The sequence below is a fragment of the Sycon ciliatum genome, chromosome 1, assembly GCF_964019385.1.
Source record: "Sycon ciliatum chromosome 1, ocSycCili1.1, whole genome shotgun sequence".
NCBI classification, from domain to species: Eukaryota; Metazoa; Porifera; class Calcarea; order Leucosolenida; family Sycettidae; genus Sycon; species Sycon ciliatum.
Window position 1 is genome coordinate 39,135,094 of NC_088643.1, and position 21,528 is coordinate 39,156,621.

Below are 21,528 nucleotides of genomic sequence, written 5' to 3' on the forward strand. Positions count from 1 at the left end.
TTATCCGCGGCATGCAAGCATGCCTTCTATTTTATTGTTGTTGACAAGAACGACTTGGCTACTGACTCAGCAAGGAACAATAATCGCAATACATAGGGAAAGAGAAAAAGTTTTAAAACCTAGAGCTTTGAACAGTGCATACATTCTCTGTACTACTCAAGACACTATCGGTGGCTCTGGAGTCAATACCACAAATTAATCCTATTACATAATGCTATTCTTTAAAAAAATATGATGGGAAAGAAAATAGAAGAAAATCAATGAAGAAATTAATATTCTAATACAACCCTCCAAGCCTCCTGGCCACTGAATTTTAGCTTTTTGACAATTGAAAAAGGAACACTTGGAAAAGTCACTCAAGACGCAGGAATACCAACAAAATGGTGGAAATATAATAATGTCGATTTTCTTGCTGGAGTGCTGCTGCTGTCTCCGTATACTACACCAGTGGAGAAAAACTACTGCGATGGCGTACGTCTGTCAGACAACAGCAACATGAAATAGGCCGGTATACTTGTTTCCATTCAACGCCATTGCACCTAAATAGAACAATGAAGATTAGCAAGAGTGTCGGGGCACTCGTCATTTTATCATTTCGGATAAAGCCCATGACCATACATGCCTATATCATTTTAGCAGATTCTAACCTGCTTGAGCCACGGAGCTGGTGAGCCGATCCATATCGGCACGAAAAGCCAGGATGGAATCAATTGCGCTGACCATTTCTGGCCACGTTCATTATCTATCGTCAGCTAGCGTCCCAGCAGCATTGTGTGACTGCATGATCACATCAGGCCGCACCGCTCCAAGTTCTCACGCATGATGGCCTGCGCAGCCACACGGAACACACTCTTAACCGTGGTGGTGTCCGTGGCACACGTCCGATGCACATAGATCTTTTCCTGGAGCCGTTTGCGGTTCGTTTCCAGGAATTTGATTTCTATGAAGGCTGCGACGGATTCATAATCATTAGGACCTTTGTACTCTGGGAAACAAGTGGATAGTGGCGAATCCTGGACTTTCCTCCGGAGAAGATCGGTCTTATTCAGGAAGAGCAGAAGACTGGTTTTCTCGAAGATCTCGCTGTTGCAGATTGACTGGAAGATGCTCAAGCTTTCAATCATGCGGTTTGTTGTTCCGTCCTCGACCAGTACGGTATCATAGCCAGAGAGTGCAGTACAGAAGATGATTGCCATGACGTTGTCAAAACAGTGTATCCATTTGCGCCGCTGACTTCGCTGTCCACCAACGTCAAACAGTACGAACTGAGTTTCCTTGTAGGTGAAATTCACCTCAATGATGCCTTTCGTCTCAACACGGATGTGCAGGATATCCTCTTCGCGTGGCACAAACTCCTCATCTTTGTACATGTCGATGTTGTCAAGGAGAAAGCTAGCACCGTCACTAAGTTGATATTCCCTCGATCGACCAAAGCATCGCAGGACGCCTGCATCACGCCATAACGTTTGCAGCATCTCCATCTGTTCAACATTGAGCAACTCTCCCTCTTTCAGCTCCATATTGGCCAGGTCAGCAGCAAGTTCAACGTTACTCTCCTGTTCAAAGTCAATTACAAGAAGATCCATTGCTTGAACAATCGACCGTAATGACTCGATCAAATTCGTGTGCAGCGTATACCTGAATGCCAAGCAGTCTTCTCGCGTGAACCCTGACGTGTGGATTATCTTCATCTGTTTGACGATAGTACTTTTTCCTGACTCTCCAGCCCCAAGTAGTAGTAGCTTTATCACCGAAGATTGCCGTGCATAATCCTGGCGATTAGCTTGGGTGATGGTCCTGCTGTGCGCTACGGCTGCACGCTCCTCGTCCGAAAGTCTGGCACAGCATTCGACATTACCCATTTTCAATGCACAAGCGGCGGCACGGCACGCTAGCCCAGCGGATAGGCAGTCCGCCTCCGGTCTACTTCCAGCCTCGTTTGCTGTCGGACAGCAGCAGCGATCGAGCATCAAGGTGGCTACAGTAAGCCACTCGCTCACTACGCTGCCGCTGTTTCTGCCTGAATTTCTGCTCTCGATGCAGGAGACAGACAGTCCATTATGCGGAACCAACGTTATACTAGTCTTGTAGCTCTTCAAACTGCTGATCCAAGCGAGGAGAACATCAAAATAGGACCAAATAGCAAACAACCTTTCTCAGTACAATGCAAACTAGCAACTCGCAGCAAGTGACCAGTTTAGGATGGCATGCGGCAGGAGAAGAATCTACCAGCGAAAGAATTCCACAAGGTCATCACAGCCACTGAGCATGAGCTATGAGGAGCAGAACTAAAAAAGTAAAAAAATACTGCAAACAGTGTGTCAGTAGCGCTTGTACCTACAAGTACAAGACAGTACATAGTCATAGGACCATGACTGCGCCCTACACATGACTGTACAAAAATGTGTAGTACTGATGATTATAATGATTGTATCAATGTATGTATATGTAGCATATGCGCGCATGCATATTGCATGCAGACCGAGAAATATTTTTGTCCACTTCAAAAAGATCTGCGCTGTATCGCTGCATATGCTGCAGCTAGCTAGCTACTACTGTACTCAGGTACTAGTACTAATAAGCCACAGTCAACTTCGCTAATAACGACTGCGGATATAACGACAATTTGCGAATAACGACAGAATTTCCATGCCCAGAGCAAATAATAATTCCCATCCCACTGTAATACATAATAATGAGACTTCGGGTATAACGACACTTCGCGAATAAGGACACCTTTTTGATGCCCCGCCGAGTGTCGTTATAAGCGAAGTTGACTGTAGCTAGCTACATCATGGCACACGGGTACATAATAATGTATGTCATGTACAGTGCTGGCAACTGAAATCCGACCCCCATTTCAGTTGCCAGCACTGTAGCTATCCATAAAACATGTACTGATGTAGATCTACTCGTAGATCTGGTCGATCCAGTCATGACATGTGCCAGATGCCCGAGCTACATAACAATACATGTATGATTTTAGGTCAGCGAGCTGACGAGCGATAGTAAATGTATGACTACTACTACTAGTACTACTACTAGTACTGTTGTGGACATGGAAATCCGGTCGATTGATCGGGGCCGGCGCCCTCAGCGCGTAGATCTACAGAACGCTGCCGTGCAGGGCAAATGTTGATCCAATGCGACCAGCGCGCTGCATGCAGCGCATAAAATGCATGTGTGTACGAGCTCGTACCGCTTATCCAAGGCTGCATGGCCAGCACCCTGGGGCCGCTAGACGTGCGACCGGATTTCCATGTCCACAACCATGACAACAGTACTACCAGGGAGTAGTAAAATACTTTATCGCACCCCACGTGAGTGTTTCCATGGTTTGAGCCAATCAGCGGCCTTACTGAGCGTGCAATATTCCCCAGTACACCGCCGGCCAATGTGGATGCACTGCAGTGCGATATTGCACCCCGGCGAGTGAGCGTGCAAATAACCTATATTTGCACGCTCACTTCGAAGCGAGCGTGCAAATAACCTATATTTGCACGCTCGATTCGAAGTGAGCGTGCAAATATAGCCTATAGGTTATTTGCACGCTCGCTTCGAAGTGAGCGTGCAGATATAGGTTATTTGCACGCTCACTCGCCGGGGTGCAATATCGCACTGCAGACTGCAGTGCATCCACATATTGGCTGGCGGTGTACTGGGAATATTGCGAGTCGCTCCGCCAGGGAGTCGCTGCTGACTTGCTGCAGCACACCAAAATAATTGGTCGAGGACGCTGTCGATGTCGCGGAAGCGAATGTGGACCCGGCTTGCGTCCGCCAAGTCAACTACTTCACAAGCTCGATCCGTGAGAGTCGAGACAGCGGACGCCCAAGTATTGGAGAAGACTGTCGACAGCCGATTTGAGAAACTGTCCGACGCCGCCATCGAACAGCCTCATTTCTGAGCAGAAAAACAAAAACACAGAGCAGGCAACTGACAAATGGCTCCGCTTATTCGACGAGTATTGTAAAGACACAGGACGTCGCTGTGACCTGAGTACGGTTACGGCAAGCGACCTAGCTTACATTCTGCGACATGCATACGTCGAATTGCGTCCGAAGAAAGCTGGAGTGAAGTTCTACTCTGCATCAAGCTTGCTCGGTTTCCGTTCCGCAATACATCGCAAGCTAGTCGAGTTGAAGCGGCCCATGAACGTCCACAGTGACCCAGCGTTCAAGGACGCAAACATTGCATTGAAAGCCTTCCTCATGAAGACAAAGAAAGCGGGAGAAGTCAAAGCGCTGGAGCACAAACACCCCATCAACGACGACGACATGAGCAAGCTGTCCCGCTACTTCCAGGATCTCCCGTGATAGACAGCAGCTACTCGAAAGAAGTGTTCCTCTAAAAATGAACGCGACTGGTTGTGCTGTGTTGTAATACTATGACTGTGAATGATAGCAGGGTTGCATGCGCATATATGCAGCATGCTAGGGTTGCACCAGTGTGTGGTGACAGACTGTGTGGTGGCAGGGGTGCGATAAATGTATTACTGCACTCGGACGCGTGCAATACCGGCGTCGATATCTGCACTTACGGCTTCGCCGTTCGTGCAGATATCGGCCGGTATTGCACTGGTCCTTGTGCAGTAATACATACTTACTACTCCCTGGTACTTTTGGTAGTACTACCGGTAGTGGTACTGTGGTACAGACAGTCCAAACTCCACTCCACTCTCCAGATGCTACAGACTAGTCTAGTACAGATGTGTCACGATGTTGGACTGACGTCAAGACTCATGAGCTCAGAGTAGCTCACGACCAAACACACTACGTCGACTACACTACACTCTACAGTACTGTTCAGCAAAACCTGCCATGGCGACCACTCAGATAGAAAAGGTGATCACCTGTCCCAGAAGACCACTGCAAACTGGACCAAGGCCGGCCAGGGACGGTCCAATCAAAGGACCCTGGATAAGGAGACCACATTTTGAAGGTCCCTTGACTTGAGCGGTCTTATGGTCTTCTTAGACAGGTTTCACTGCACTAGCAAAGCACGGTGGCAGGAAATTTGCCGAATTTGGGTTGTCTTTTCGCTTTAGTTCTTACTTTTTATGGTTTCACGTAATTGGATTTGTGAATAAACCCATTCTCAAGCACCAGCTACATTGTAGTAATGTAGGCCAGGGACTGAGGGAGTAGTAACGCATTTTACTACTCCTTGATTGCGGCACCATGTAACTTGTTTAGCCTCAAGTAGGCAAGAATCCACATACATGTACATGTACATGTAGATCTACAGTCATGTACATGCAAGTAAGGTACTTTATCACTCTCTCTCTCTCTCTCTCTCTCTCTCTCTCTCTCTCTCTCTCAGTATCATGCAGATCGCGTATCAACAAGACAATATTATTGCTTATCACTCCCTTACTGGCCTTAGTGTTGACTCCCATAGACTTTTGCTATACCTAAGCAGTCAAATATTCCTGCATATTCCCGACTCCTTATGGCTATATTGACCGCTTATATTTGACACATTTTTGAATAGCGATTGAACACATGCTTTGGTTAGTCGTGATAAATCTAATATTGACTTCGTACTTGGTCAGTATAGGAAATAAAAGACCGAGGCGAAGCCTCGGTCTTTTACTCAGCTTCTATTTCCTATATTGACCTCATATTCAGTCAATATTAGATACGTATTTTACCCCTTTAAGACTATTGACTGCTTATATTTGGACTCCTTTTTAGGGATTGAACACATGCTTCGGCCTGTCGCGATCAATCTAATATTGACTTCGTACCAGGTCAATAGGAAATACAGAACCTCGTAAAAGACCTCAGCTTCACCCCGGTCTTTTACTGGGGGGGGGGGGGGGGGGTATTTCCTATACTGACCTCGTACTCAGTCAATATTAGACACCGCAGTACCGGCGTATCATCATAAAATTTAATGTTTATAAATTATGGTACACACTGTGCTGCTACTGGTTGTGGTACTCTTGCCTTGCAGTGGAGTCTGCACTATGCATGCATGCACTGACTAGGACAGGTAGTCATGATAATTATTATGAAAGCCGTCACGACTCCCTGATACCATGGATACAGTACACACCACCGAAGATGGTCTGCACACAATGACATACCTGCACTCACTTCTGCAGTACATGTATGTCCTTCTCAACCATGGTCAACACATAGATACTATTTTGAGTGTGTAGGCTACAAAAGACATGTATTTAAATGTACTACAACAGACATGTGACATAATGTATGCGGTGTGTGTATATGTCACATTGTGTGTGTGTGTGTGTGTGTGTGTGTGTGTGTGTGTGTGTGTGTGTGTGTGTGTGTGTGTGTGTGCGTGCGTGCGTGCACGTGTGTGCGTGTGTGAGAGAGAGAGCGAGGGAGAGAGAGAGAGAGCGAGGGAGAGAGAGAGAGAGAGAGAGAGAGAGAGAGAGAGAGAGAGAGAGAGAGAGAGGAGAGAGAGAGAGAGCGAGCGAGAGAGAGAGAGAGAGAGAGAGAGAGAGAGAGAGAGAGAGAGAGAGAGAGAGAGAGAGAGAGAGAGCGAGAGAGTCAGAGGCAGACCGAGCGGGTGTATGCACCCTGTGCATGCATATGCACACGCGCGTGTGTGTATGTGCATGTGCACACGTGTGTGTGTGTGTGTGTGTGTGTGTGTGTGTGTGTGTGTGTGTGTGTGTGTGTGTGTGTGTGTGTGTGTGTGTGTGTGTGTGTGTGTGTGTGTGTGTGCATGTGCACACGTGCGTGTGTGTGTGTGTGTGTGGACGTATACATGGTACATGGTGTTTGTCTGAGCATAGTACAAGAGACATGTCTGATAAAGCCGGGAGGAGGTTAAAGACTCTGATAGTATCCGTACGAACAATTTTTGCTGACAAAAATAATATTTTCGTATATAATATAGCTTACACGCAGTGCTGACACTCCTTGACAAGAATACCCTCAGATGCACGTCTAGATAAGTCATTTTATCAAGAATTCAAGATACATAATACAATGTGAAATGTAGTATACTCATAACAGGTACTTCGAAGCAGGGAGTGGTAAATATATGCCAGTACTTTACTAACCCTGCTTCGAAGTACAAATTTTACATACATGTACACTGCACATCGGAACAGCATATCGTTGCCATTCGGTACCCAATACATTTGGCCATTGTTCTGCCCGGAAACATGCCACCAGCTTTCCTACAGTCGAATACAAGCACTGACTATTGCTTGCCACTCAGCTATTTGCAGTAAAACACAAAGAAAAGCATTGCAAAGTACTGCGTAGGTGATATTTTCAATCTGCAGGAAGATGCCTGGTCACTGAAAGGTTAGGCACTGTGTGTTGTGCTAGTAGAAACACCGTAGTAGAACAACACTATCATAGGATTCACACGATCATATGATTTCAAGGTGCTCTTCGTTCGAAACAATCTAAAATCAGCTTCCAAACCATAGTATAATATGTGAACTCAGTTAAGACCCAAATAGGTCCTCGTGTACCCAAAATCTATCAAGGACCGGCGACAGAGGTAAGCTAATGAACCAGTAAAGTGGGCGGTAACCTAACAACAACTCAGTTGGATACAGAAATCTTCATGTAGATGGTTCCGCACATTAACAACTAAAAAATTCAACAAGTCCTGAGCAAAATATCCACACTGCCTAGGTGTCGTGTGTTGCTCTACATGCAAACCATGCATGGAAAACAGACCCAGAAAATTTGGTTCTATCACTAAACGGAGGCTCAAGAAAATGGTATGGAAGAAACCGTAATTTATTACCAGCATAAATGACCTGATCTCTGCATGAAGTAAGCAAAAGAGAAGAAGAAAAACCGCCATGTGTTCAAGTCTCTATCAACCCTATAGTAGACCTCAAGTAGTCAAGCCTATTCACATACCTTGTCGTCTTGCTCACGCAGTGCTTCTCAAACTGGACGTGTAGCATCACTGTGGGAGTTTGAATAGATCCAGCAACAGTCATGCCACGATGCGTTCTAGATTCTCGCGAAGGATAGTATCAGCAGCCACCTGGAAGACCCTCTTAACGATAGATGTGTCGGTAGCACACGTCCTGTGTACAAATACTTGGTCGTCGCCTCGGGTCTTGTTCAATTGGACAAACTTCATCTGTATGTAGGTGGCCACCTCCTCAAAGGTCTGCTGGCCACTGTATTCTGGAAAGCAGTCCTTGAGGGCAGACGTGAACACCTTCTGCTGCAAAAGGTCAGTCTTGTTGAGGAACAGAAGCATGCTGGAATTCTGCAGGTAACAGCTGTTGCAGATGAGGTCAAAGAGCTGCAGACTCTCGTGCAGCCGGAGCGTGGTGCCGTCTTCGGCGCACATTGTATCATATCCAGATAAGGATGCACAGAAAATGATGGCGGTGACACCATCAAAGCAGTGTATCCACTTTCGCCGTTCCGACCTTTGCCCACCGACGTCAAACAGCTGGAAGTCTGCATTCTCGAAGCGGAAATCAGTTTGGATGATGCCAGTCGTACGAACTCGGATGTGCAGTATGTCCGTTTCCGTGGGAACATAGCTGTCCACCATGAAACGTCTCAAACATTTGAATAAATATCCAGCTCCGTCGCTGATGTGGTAATGCTTTGACTGGCGGAAGCATTTCTGGATACCGTCATCCATCCAAAGTGACTCTATGAATTTCAATGTGTGGAGATTGAGAATGTCTGAATACATGACGTGGTCACCAAATAGCTCTTCCTGCACTCGTCTTTCCAGCAGAGGATTGCCATACTCTATAGACAAGATATCCATGTGTTCCACTATCGCTCGCATGCTGTGCACAAGGTTGTAATGCAATGCTTTGCGGAAGTTCAAACGATCCTCATCCGAGAAGCCAGTGCTGTGAATAATCTTCATTTGCTTAACAATAGTGCTCTTGCCGGACTCGCCAGCTCCCAGCAACAGCAGTTTGATAATCCTGCGCTCCTCTTTACCCCATCCACGGATAGACTTGTCAAGAGCACGGCTCTTCCGCGCAGCAGTTCTACTCACAGGGTCAGTGTTGAAGCAGCTAGCAGCACCCATAGTGGAAACTGCTAAGGTAGAACTCGGCTCTGGCTACCTAAATACCACGTACAAAACGCTGGTATCGGCAAAAGTAAACTAGTCAGTACTGGAAATGATTCCAATGACAGTGGGAATTATCCAGCTACTTGGCAAATCTCTTGCTGGAGGGACAACGGGGATATGGCTGACTCAGTGATTCGCCAATCTAACAATGATCTGGCCACACTCATCCTAAACGCTCAACGTGCTGCTTAGCTCAACCTCCACCCCGCTCGGGTGCGCAAATGTGCCTCGTTTCCAGTGACTCTTCACTGTCGAGGACGCTACTAAGCAGCAATCGGGAACGGTACAACAGCGAGCAACGCCTTCGCCTTCCTTGGCGTTCGTCTCTCCACTACTTCCACCCCCTGTCCTGTCCACAAAAGAACAGACTCAATAGAATTTTGATAATGTGAGACAGAATAATGACGGGGATAGAATCATAGAGCGGCGCAAACAAGAAAAATGATTTTTGGCAGTCACTAACCAGTCACCTAGTACCTGCATGCATGCATGTCCATAATGAACAATGCATTACACTACATGATTATGATGTAGACTCTACAATGACTACAAAATAATGACATGTCATGTCAATACTAGTAGATCTACAATGTACATGTACAATGCCAATGCCAATGCCAATGCCAATGGGAATGGTTTTTGTAGCTCGACATACTGTACATTGTACATGTACAGGCATTTGATGATTTGTGATAGAATCAGTAGGTCGTTAGTTCGTTACTACCGTTAGAATCATTTTTCTTCATTCTTGCTTGCGCCTCTATGATTCTATCCCCGTCATTATTTTCTGTCTCAGAATATCAAAATTCTGTTATTAATTAAACTTTTGAGTTGTCGAGTTCCGTTTTTCTGAAGAGTCCAAAAAGGCCACCTCTTCAGAAAAACGAAACTCCTCGAAAAGTCAAAGAGTGACAATTCGAACGCGCCCCTACAGTCCATTCACTATGAGTGTGCACTGTTATTACATGCTCCCATCGTACCACTAGTCACTATGTACAAATACAAGGCAATTTTTTCTAAGTGAATGCACGCTTGCTAGCATGCTTGCGGCTCCTTAAAAAAAACCGGATCAAAATCTGTCCCATTTGAGAGAGAAAATGGAAAATTGATTTTTTTTAGCTCGCTTTGCTGGCTGATTTCCGTGCATTTGCATGCGCCGCTGCTTTGTCTTTGAAGAAGTCATGCACCTAAGTCCTTATTGATCACCTCAACGCATCCACGTGGCGTATTCCCCTGTCAGGCTGGCGCTGGCCTACATACATGTACTATGATGTAGAATCCATGGGGCATACACAATGCCACTTTGACTGGAAAAGAGTGCACACTTATAAGTTATAGAGTGAATGGACTGTAGGCCCTAGTCTAGACCGTAGACCTACAGTACATGTAGACCTAGAGGCTAGACCTAGACCATGTAGACACTAAGACAGGCCGTTCAATGAAATCCGATCCTGTGCTGGGCCATGGCCATGGGGTGGCCAACTAATCTTTGCGCCCTGCACCATGTACATGTACATGATTAGCCATTGGCGGACTATGCTCGGCCAATCGTCAAAATTTAATTATGCTTTTGATTATGCCACAATTATGCCAACAAATATGCTGAATTATGCTCGGTTCCACTATGTATTCACGCTGTACATAGAGGATTGAGAAACCACGCATACACACACGGCCATGGCCTGAGCATAATTTTTGTCTAAACCGAAAGATTATGCCGACCTTACACGTTGGAATCCGTATTATGCCGGAGCACAATTTTTTGACGAAATCCCAAGATTATGCCAAATATTATGCCGGCATAATCCGCCAAGGGCTATACATGTACAATGTACATGAATTTTGTAGATGTCTACCAGTGCTGTGTTGTAGTGTTAGTACGGAGGATTAGCAAGACGAAATTCGCGTTCGCGTTCGCTCTCCAAAGAAAGTCGAACTCAGTGACGGAATTCGCGTTATGAGAAGGATTAGCAAACAGAATTCGCACATGCATGATGTTGACACGACGTAGGCAGTACAGCGTGGTAAATTTATGACTGCCCTGACACGAATCCACGATTCGTGTTCCGACTACTTTTCCGAACGAAAAATGCGAAAGTTCGCAATCCAGTTCGCGAACTGAAAAATGTTTGCGAACGCGAACGCGAATTTCGTCTTGCTAATCCTCCGTAGTACTAGTAGTGAGCATTCCATCTAATGACATACTGACTATTACTGTTTGCAAGTATGTTTGTACCATGGTAACCCATGGTACAGTAAGGAGTGGCTGGAGCAAAGCTTGCTCATCATCAGCGCAGAACTCGGGTCTCTCACGCGTGCACGGTAAATTATTATTATTATCACTGTAACCAAGAGTACATAACCAGGGCTAGGGTTATGTACTCTTGCTGTTACTATTATACTTTTTAGTGCTGTCTTTTTCGCTACTCTCCGAGAAGCTGCGGACCGCCCCTTGGCCCGTCGTCTGGATGAGCTGTCCCGCAAAGGCCCCTCTTCCTCGCTCACTGCTCTTCCTCTCAAGGAACATGGTTTCCACCTTCGAAGCAGGAGTTCAGGGACGGCCTTGCATTGCGATATCACTGGCCTCTCCTCGACGTCCCCGCGACATGTGCCTGTGGAGTTCTGTTCTCCACTGCTCGTGCCGTGTGTTGCCCCCGGGGTGGCTTCTCTGCAATCCGCCATAACAAAGTCCGCGACATGGTAGGGGAGCTACTCACGGAGGTATGTCACGCAGCGGCAATCGAGCCCCAGCTAGCCCTACTCTCTGGGGAGGTATTGACTGCTGCATGGGTAAACAGTACTAAACACCTCCGAGGATGCCATAGCCGATGTCCGTGCCAATGCCCAGTGGCTTCTGGACCCGAGGACAAAGTTGCTTTTTTTTAGACGTTCGCGTCTTCCATCCTGCTTCGGCGTCGTACTCGGCCCAACACTTGGATGTCCTACTGCTTCAGCACAAGCGCCACAAGAATCTTCAGTATGGGGAGCGAATTTTCATCGTGGATCGTGGCACATTCAGGCAACTGGTTTTCTCAACTTCTGCGGCCTGAGTTCTCGTGTTGCCTCCCCTGAATCTGAGGCTGAAAGCGAAAGGTTCCTGAAGCGCCTCTGTCACGTCTGTGGCTTGCCAGGGATGATTCCAGCATGCCCTATACCCATGCACACCATGTTGCAAACATGTATGTGCGCTGCGGACTGCAAATATGCAACATGCTACGTGGCTGCATACCGTCGTCCAGCTCAGGGAGCTGGCGGTGGTTGAAAGCCGGATCTAAACCAGTTGTGTTTTAGTGTAAAACTCTCGCCACTCTCATGAGACATAATTATATTCCACACCTGTGTGTTCTTTTCTTCTATTCCCATCATACCCTGGTTTCTCATCGTTATTATGATGTTGTTTTTGCCCATAAAAGAGGCTGTTACGCGACCTAAGTTCTAACCACTAGTATCATTTGAGAACGGGTTTATTCACAACACCAATCGCGTGAAACCATGAAGACTATCACTTATGTAAGCAGAGGCAGATTAAATTCACATTTTGGCTGCTAAATGTAGGTAAGTCGTCAACAACTCGTTAGTTATGTCCATTTGTTGGCTACTGTTGTCACACCACACTTCGAGCTTGTTACTGTACATGTAGTAGTGGTAATCATTAGTTTTCCTCGCACACGCACCAGTTTCTCATTACAAGCACATTGTACGGTGTATCGGTCACGTATTTTAGGTTATCATTATCGCTTTACTTCCTTGCGCTGTTTCTATCACCTCTCTGCTGTAGTTTTAGAGTCCATTGTATTTGTTCATTTGATCTTGCCTGTATTTCACCTGACGATAAGGCTTGAAAGTATTCTAGTGAAATCTTTGAAGACGTTCTTCAAGAGCCTGAACTGTGGTACATGGTACAGTTCTTTTTCTTAGTTTTTTACAAAGAACACAAACCCGGCTCGAGACGAAAATAAGAACAAGAAAGATGACAAAGTTGCATGCAGGGAGAACGAAGAAACAACTAGAACACAGAAGTTGTGGGTTGACACTTGACAGAATAAACAACTATTGAGTCGGGGCTGACAACTAGTATCCACTAGCGCAGCTGTGTAGGTGGGGCGTTGTGGACTTCTCCGACCAGAGGTCTCGGTATCCTTGCACACAACGCGCACCAGGGGGGAGGGGGGTTAGTATCGTAATAATTATTATAAGAATCATAGTTATGGCTAAGGTCCAGTAGTCAGTACTCTGAAGGATTCCTCCATTGTCCGAGCTCAGTTCTGTGCCTTCTCGCAAGTGTATGCCCATTGCCCAGGCCCCAATGATCTGTAAGTTTGTCCCTGCCTATACTGGTTTGTATTGACCTACATGTAGGTGACTTCTTGCCTTGTTCCCTCCTTCCTTCCTCCCTTTCCCCATGTTTCTGTATTGTACTGAGTCGCGCACATGTATCAAAGAAGGCGTTACCGCCTGTTTGCGCTGTGACTTTAAATAAAATTGAACAACAACAACAACAACAAGAAGTTGAGTCGGAGTGACGGTGACAGAGGGCTGTAACGAACCCCAATAGAGGTAAACGAAACATTCTGACGAACTGTACGCTTCGCTTGACGAACTCGCAAACTATTCTTAACAAATGAAGCCCCCACAAATGTCCACACAAGCGCTCCATCGCAATCGTAAAACAACCAAGAATTGGACAATCTGCAATCACTTTCTTTTTCGAATAGCTACTGTTACCTGCAATGGTGACCCGGGGCCGAGTGTGGCTGGGTGACCTCTGCACGATATACAACCAGACATGTACATGTACATGACACATTTTGCAGTTCAAGCATGGGAGTGATGGGACTGCATGTACAATGTACCTACGCATGCATCGACGAACGTTCGACACCCTGAAGTACCGAATCGAATTCTCTTCCACTCCCATTTTGGCATTTGGAGCGAACCTAGTCGAACATTCTAAAATTCGTTTCACCACCACCACCACCACCACCACCACCACCACCACCACCACCACCACCACCACCACCACCACCACCACCACCACCACCACCACCACCACCACCACCACCACCACCACCACCACCACCACCACCACCACCACCACCACCACCACCACCACCACCACCACCACCACCACCACCACCACCACCACCACCACCACCACCACCACCACCACCACCACCACCACCACCACCACCACCACCACCACCACCACCACCACCACCACCACCACCACCACCACCACCACCACCACCACCACCACCACCACCACCACCACCACCACCACCACCACCACCACCACCACCACCACCACCACCACCACCACCACCACCACCACCACCACCACCACCACCACCACCACCACCACCACCACCACCACCACCACCACCACCACCACCACCACCACCACCACCACCACCACCACCACCACCACCACCACCACCACCACCACCACCACCACCACCACCACCACCACCACCACCACCACCACCACCACCACCACCACCACCACCACCACCACCACCACCACCACCACCACCACCACCACCACCACCACCACCACCACCACCACCACCACCACCACCACCACCACCACCACCACCACCACCACCACCACCACCACCACCACCAACAACAACAACAACAACAACAACAACAACAACAACAACAACAACAACAACAACACCAGTAGCACCAGTAGCAGCAGCAGCAGCAGCAGCAGCAGCAGCAGCAGCAACAGCAACACCAGTAGCAGCAGCAGCAGCAGCAGCAGCAGCAGCAACAGCAACAACAAGCGTATATACATGTATGTGGTAGAGCCTTGGAGAGCGCGGCAGTGACTGTGGTGGCTAGAAAAGGTGTTCTCTTCTACAGCCACTTCTAAAGCTCTGTTTTCAAGTTGATACTCCCGCCATTTACAGGTGTTACCACCATCGAGTAGCCTGAAGACCTGAAGCAGAGAGGAATGGCACACTCGGTCAAAAGCCTTCCGGAACTCCAAAAAGGCACACTCGAAAGTTAAAACGGCCCCTATAGCGTCAAGAACTTTAGCCATGATATGTCAGCAGAACCAATTATTGATCTGTGGCCGAGCTGTTTGGCATGAAAGAAAACTGACATCTGCATGGATACTGCGTGATTGATGTCTAGACAAGCAACTAAGCTTGTGACTAGGCTTCGCTCAAGCAACCGAGTTAAGGTGGAGAAGAGAGATTGGTAACATGTCGTGCAAATGGACCGGTTTTTCTCCTTTGTACAGAATTACTGTGGCGACTTTCTATTGTCATGTACATGTACATCTGCTAGACATCTCAGGACAGTACTGTATGATGTAGTTACTGGACGTGGCTTTACGTAAGTCGTTTGCTGAGATGTTGTAGGTCATAGGGTTTTGCCCCCGCCTGAAGGGAGGGAAATGGAACTAACTTCTCTGGTACATATATGGTGGCAGCTGATCATTGCAGTTAGTATGTATGTATGTATGTATGTTTTTATTTGAATTCGCAAGTACACACGGGCTACAAGCCCAATTACATGGAAGCGAACGTGATAATGAGGTTAATTAAGAAAAAGGTTGGAGGAAGGAGGAGGACGGTAGCAAAGCAAAAGGGAGGACAATTCAGGAGCAAAAATAACAATAAATATGAGAGTACCTGAGACCGAGGGTACCTGTGTTGGTAGGATTTCTGCGCTCGTGGCTGGTGGTCGGTCCATCGTGCATAAGCTTAGTTTAGTTCGCTGGTTTGGGGGATGTGCTTGTGATAGCGATTTCTGAAGACGTATTACAGAGAGCGCTTTGGTTTCCACATCATGCAGCCGTGCAATGTATCGTCGGTAGAGCCTATTCTGCAGCTTGTGGATGTGAGGTGAATAACCGTGGCGGTTATCCTTTCTTGGCTTGGGTATCACTATCAATGCAGTACTACATCATGTCATGCACATGATTGTATTGTATATTAATGGCAGTCACTGGTGCACTGGCCACGTACCACGGTAAGACAGTGCGTTGGCTATATTTGCGAGATACTGGCACGAATGATTGATGGAACGAATAACCGGTGCTGCAAGTGTTGACTCAGCTTGGAAAATCTGGATTACTCACTTCAATGATCTACTACAGAAGCAGCATTTGGTCCTGTGCAGTGGCAACGTCGTTACATGTAGATGTAGTAGATCATTTTTTCGTCAACCACCTCACAACAACTGCGCTCTCCAGTCGACTTCGACACGTAACGACGTTGCCACTGCACAGGACCAAATGCTGCTTCTGTAGTAGATCATTGAAGTGAGTAATCCAGATTTTCCAAGCTGAGTCAACACTTGCAGCACCGGTTATTCGTTCCATCAATCATTCGTGCCAGTATCTCGCAAATATAGCCAACGCACTGTCTTACCGTGGTACGTGGCCAGTGCACCAGTGACTGCCAGACTACCAAGTACCATGGACCAGAGCAGCCTAGTAATTAAAGGGGAACTACACCCAAAAATCAAAACTTCATGGTCAGTAGAGTTTGGTGAAGGTCCCACTTCGATCCGACCTAGCGTTCTTGAGATATATCAGTTTGCAATTGTCCTTTTCGGGTCTGTGCCGTGACGTCACAAGTCCGTGACGTCATTGAGACTTGGTGATCCTTTGGCCATATCCAGAAACACTGGGATTTCGCATCTTCTTTCTGTTTGTCCATGGAAGAAAAGGGTATTTGTGTCATCATGGCTTCTGGCTGTGTTGGTGGCTACTATAGTCTTACTGGTAACCCCCCTGGGATGAACCTGCACCAATTTCCGAAGGATTGTGCTTGGCACAGGCCGAGCAGTGCACCATAGCAGCTATCAAGCGACATAATTATTTGCTTGACAATTTCGGGACTACAATGTAAATCCTTCACGTGTGTTCCAGCCATTTGGCAGAGGAGGATTTTCAGGAGGAATATTATGCACTCATCCGATGCGGACGCTGGTGGATGAAACTGTGGTGTGTCCTTTTTTCGCACGCCACACTGTGAAGCGTCAGTCGAAAAGCGGAGGTGAGTGCAATATTTCAAAAACACTAGCTACTGTATGTAGTTCTTTCTTTTCCAAAGCATTTGTAGAATTGTTTTGGACTACATCACTACGAAATGTGAAGCTTTCCGAAACCGGCCTGATTAGGTGGACGGCAGTAGATCTCCTGTTTGCCTAGGCTATACTGCGTGCGATCGATGAACCTGTCTGCGATTACTGTTCTTGATTTTACAGGAAGAAGATCAAGAGCGGCTGTACCATCGGTCGCAGTGACTCACTGTTGAGCTACGACCACTGCCACCGCCCAAAGGTTATAGGAAGGACTGTTTGCAGCGCCAGCGCCTCTAGCTGGCATGTTTTTTCCTGTATGAACACACAGTATGTACTGCTGATAAGCTACATCACGCAATGACCTGCAGTTCAATGAGAGAAGATAGTCCACATACCGCCAACAGTGTACACCTATTCAGGAACTCGTTGGGTTTTCTCAGTATGGATGCAGATGAGAGCCAGACATTATTATTATTGTGCGTATGCGTGCACGCGCTTGAGTGTGTGTGTGCGCGCGCGCGCGTGGGTATTCATCTACATGTACATGACTGTACTGGTACATCCGCACGCCTGTAGTCGAGAATGGCGCCCCCCCCCCCCCCCCCCCTGCAAGGCTGTATGGTGCTTCAGGCGTTGGTGCACGATCAGTATTCTTCAAGCAAAGCACCTTTGAAAAGTGTGTAGACGCATGCTGGGGCCCTACTAATAAAACACCCAATTATTATGATGTGCATGAAACGAAAGATAATCTAAACTAAATTGTATTTCAATGCCGCAGGCAGATACTTTCAATTATCTCTACTCATTTGGTTTGAGGGAAAGATGCAAACGGGAAAAGAGTTCAAAAGACTGAAGAAAAAATTGACTGTGACCACCAGGACTCGAACCAGGGACTTTTGTTTGAGGCCAGCGATGCTCTAACCACTGAGCTATGGTGAAGTGCTTTGATTATCTCCATGTTGAAAAATATCCACTTTCATCCACATGTAGATTGCCTTAGCACACTATTCACCACATGCACTGGATTTGTTTCACTGGAAAGACCTATATCAGAATGTGTCTTCTTGACTTCTGCTGTTGTATAATTAGAATCCTAGTGTAATATTGTAATATTTAAAGGATTGGGAGAACTTCAAATTCAAAGGATCATTCGGGGAAGTGAACTGCCTGAAAGGAGAAAAAAGCCAGACCCACCATACATACACGATTGTATATGTCAACATAATCAAACTGGTCAAGAGTGTATATACTGATACGAGCTACAGTGTTTGTGTACGTGCATTAGAGTACGGTGATAATCCGGTTAATGTACAGGCCACCGACCAGTGGAGATGAGGTATATGTATATGGGTGGCCAATCAGTTCTACAACCTATATTGAATGCCAGTAAACGGTTCACTGAAATTCAAGTACATGCAGCATTGCTACAGGCGGAGTACTGTAGTCGCTCATCTCATCATTTGTCCTTGAAAATTGCCCCCATGACATTCTGAATAACTGAACTCGTTGCTGCGCTGTACAGTAATGCCATTGTCGAGCTATCGTACGTACGAGTCCTGTGCACAAATAGCTGCCTTCCAATCCTGTTCACCTCATTGAACTTTTTCTCAATGTAGGCAATGGCCTCTTCAGTCGTGTCCTGGCCATTGTACTCGGGAAAGCAGATGCTGAGCGGTGTTGTCGAAATCTTCTCCCTGAATGACTCAGTGTTGGTTAGCAGAAGAACTATATTTGAATGGTCATGGTGATCGTAACCACGAAAACCACTGCCATTACAGACCTGACTAAACAGATCCAGACTCTCCAGTAAGCAATTTGTACTTTCGTCGCCGGCGCGCACACGGTCGTAATCAGCTAGCGATGCACAGAACACTATTGTCATTGCGCCCTCGGATTGGCAGACCAGCTTCAAACTTGTCTGAGGTCTGGGAATCATCATTCCGGCTGCACGAAGATCAAATAATAAGAACTCCACATCTCTGTAGCGTGTACCAGTGCACTGGATGCCCGGCTTATTAGTTGCATGGAGACGGACATGACGGATGTCGTCCCGTGTGGCCATAAAATTCTCTGCCATGTAACGGCGTACATTGCTGAGAAGATACTCCGTGCTCTCATTGATGTCTGACGTATTCAGCTCGAGCAGGCGTTGAAAACACTGACGCACGCCCTCATCCATCCAAACCTTCTCAATCATGTTCAAAGTGCCAAGATGGAGAGTTGCTGAATTCAAGAGATCTTCACAGAACGCCTCCTGCCAGGCTTTGTCCTTGAACTGAGGATTACTGTACTCAATGGAGTAGTAGTTCATATGTGTCACAAGGCATCGCATGCTCTCCACGAGATTCCGGTGAAGGGCATTGCGAAACATAACATGATCCGCGCCGGAGCCGCTTGCATAGTGTGTTTTCAGAATCTGCTCCACTACGTCACCTTCGTCAGAGTCACACGAGCCCAGAAACAAAAGCTTTATTCTCCGACAGTCTTCCCTCCACCATTGCCGTAGCTGTTTGTCGATAGAGTGACTCCTTCGATCAGCAGCCCTACGTTCTGGCCCGGTACATACGTTGAAGGTCGTCGTAGCAGCAGCACCCATGGTGCTTTCCGAAACCCTCAACAATCGTGATACGCCTAACTAAATCTAAAATAATGGCTTTCTTCGAATACTGGTAGATGCTCTACTACTACTACTAGTAGTACTAGCTACCGTCGACGGCGAGCTAGAGCTAGGTATAACCTACTTTGATATAACCTACTTCAAAGTAGGTAACAGTAGCAGCAGAACTAAAACATTGAGGTGAGGTAATCAGGCACAATAATTGCTATGATTCTGTCTATGGCACGCTGGCGGTTTTATTACCTGCTGGCAAGTGCTGCACTGGCAGCTCGTGAGTATTCGGCGGACTCGGAGGATCAGCAGCTCCATTTTAGCGGCTATGGCGGACTTCACCCAGTACATGCCAGTGTGGTTACAAGCTGTGCATGATTGTGTAGTAAAATCATGTAACTGCATCCGCATGCACTGCACGCATCTGTCAGTCACGCGCACGCTAGCTAGAGCTACTGCCGAGAATACTACAGACACGTGTAAGACCATCATGCATCAGGCATCACTGTACTGCATCAGCTACATTGTAGTTGGACACATGGAGTTGTGAAAATAGTGGTATTCGAGGACTGCCATGCCTGGTTGGACACGAACCATAAAATTAATGACGCAATAATGACGTACGAGCTGCCGACGGACGTCACGACGGGCAAGAAAAATCATCTTTCTTTCTCGTTGGCGTTGCGCGCGTGGGCCTCTCTACTCTATAGGAGCAGACTTATCTATTTAAAGTGGCCCACGCATTTCGCGTGCGTGCAGTTCGATGACAGTTAGCAGCACCACGTCTCCAAAATGTCAACACATTGACAAGGCAGGTTGCAAGCAGGTAGTCGACTAGTCGTCAAATATGTCCTATAGACACAAACAATTTCGCATTGACTACTCATGACACTATTCACACATACACGTACAGTGTTGGCCAAATGTTTGGGCCCACCCAAGAGAAAACAGGTTTCTAGAGAGAATCTTTGTATAGTGCACGAAAAAAACTACTGAAGTTGGCTAGCTACCAAAGAGATCATACTCTGATCCATCTTTCGAAGGCTAGATAGTTGTAAAATAGAATAAAGTCAATTTAATCGAAAAAGCGTAGGCCCAAACTTACGGCCAAAATTAAAAAACAGCAAAATCCAGGTGACTAGCTAATAGACATCAACTAAATCTAATCTAAATGCTTTGTTTCCATGCTAAGAACCTATCAGTGAACTGTTTGCCCAATTTTACCACTTAGTAGGTCCTCCCTTTGCCTTGACGACAGCCTCCATGCGCGCCGGGATGGTCGAGACGGGTTTTGCATACTTTTCCCTGCTGATCTTCTGCCACGCTGTCTTGCACACTTCCCCAGGCTGTGTTTCTGTTGATGGGACTTGGGGAACATCATGGCAGAGACAATTCAGCATTTCCCACAAATCCTCAGTCGGATTTAGGTCCGGCGACTGCGTCGGCCGCCACAGTGCGCGATATGGGCGGTCCGCCAATTACGCCTTTATCGCGTGTGCGCGCGCAAATACACTATCCAGACCGCGCAACACATCGACCATGGACGGCTGCATACTGTTCTGCAGTATTCCTTGGTATTGGTCTGCTTTCATCGCTCCGTTAACGTTGTAGAGCCGCCCGACACCATTGCCGGCGACGCGGTCCCGTATCATGATGCAGCCACCACTGTGCTTGACTGTGCCAACAGTACACTCTGGTACAAGTTGTACACCTGGTCAACGACTGAAATACACCACACCATCTGATGCTCTCATATTAAATTTAAACTCGTGGGACCACAGTACGTTGCTCCACTGGTCCACAGTACATCCTTG

At 47.0% G+C, this 21,528-nt stretch overlaps 3 protein-coding genes across 3 annotated transcripts; all 3 read right to left on the bottom strand.

Moving 5' to 3' along the window:
• On the bottom strand, positions 1-2,303 carry LOC135824872 (guanine nucleotide-binding protein G(o) subunit alpha-like). The gene has a single exon (XM_065337600.1). It carries the CDS (start codon positions 1,968-1,970, stop codon positions 786-788), a length of 1,185 nt encoding a protein of 394 aa, XP_065193672.1. The 5' UTR covers positions 1,971-2,303; the 3' UTR covers positions 1-785.
• A 4,867-nt stretch (positions 2,304-7,170) lies between these two features.
• LOC135824883 (G protein alpha i subunit-like) lies at positions 7,171-9,484 on the bottom strand. Its single transcript, XM_065337611.1, has one exon. The coding sequence runs from the start codon at positions 9,013-9,015 to the stop codon at positions 7,942-7,944; it is 1,074 nt and encodes a 357-aa protein (XP_065193683.1). The 5' UTR covers positions 9,016-9,484; the 3' UTR covers positions 7,171-7,941.
• Positions 9,485-17,851: 8,367 nt separating this feature from the next.
• Positions 17,852-20,009, bottom strand: LOC135824886 (guanine nucleotide-binding protein G(i) subunit alpha-1-like). The gene has a single exon (XM_065337628.1). It carries the CDS (start codon positions 19,700-19,702, stop codon positions 18,563-18,565), a length of 1,140 nt encoding a protein of 379 aa, XP_065193700.1. The 5' UTR covers positions 19,703-20,009; the 3' UTR covers positions 17,852-18,562.
• Between the last annotated feature and the right edge of the window lie 1,519 nt (positions 20,010-21,528).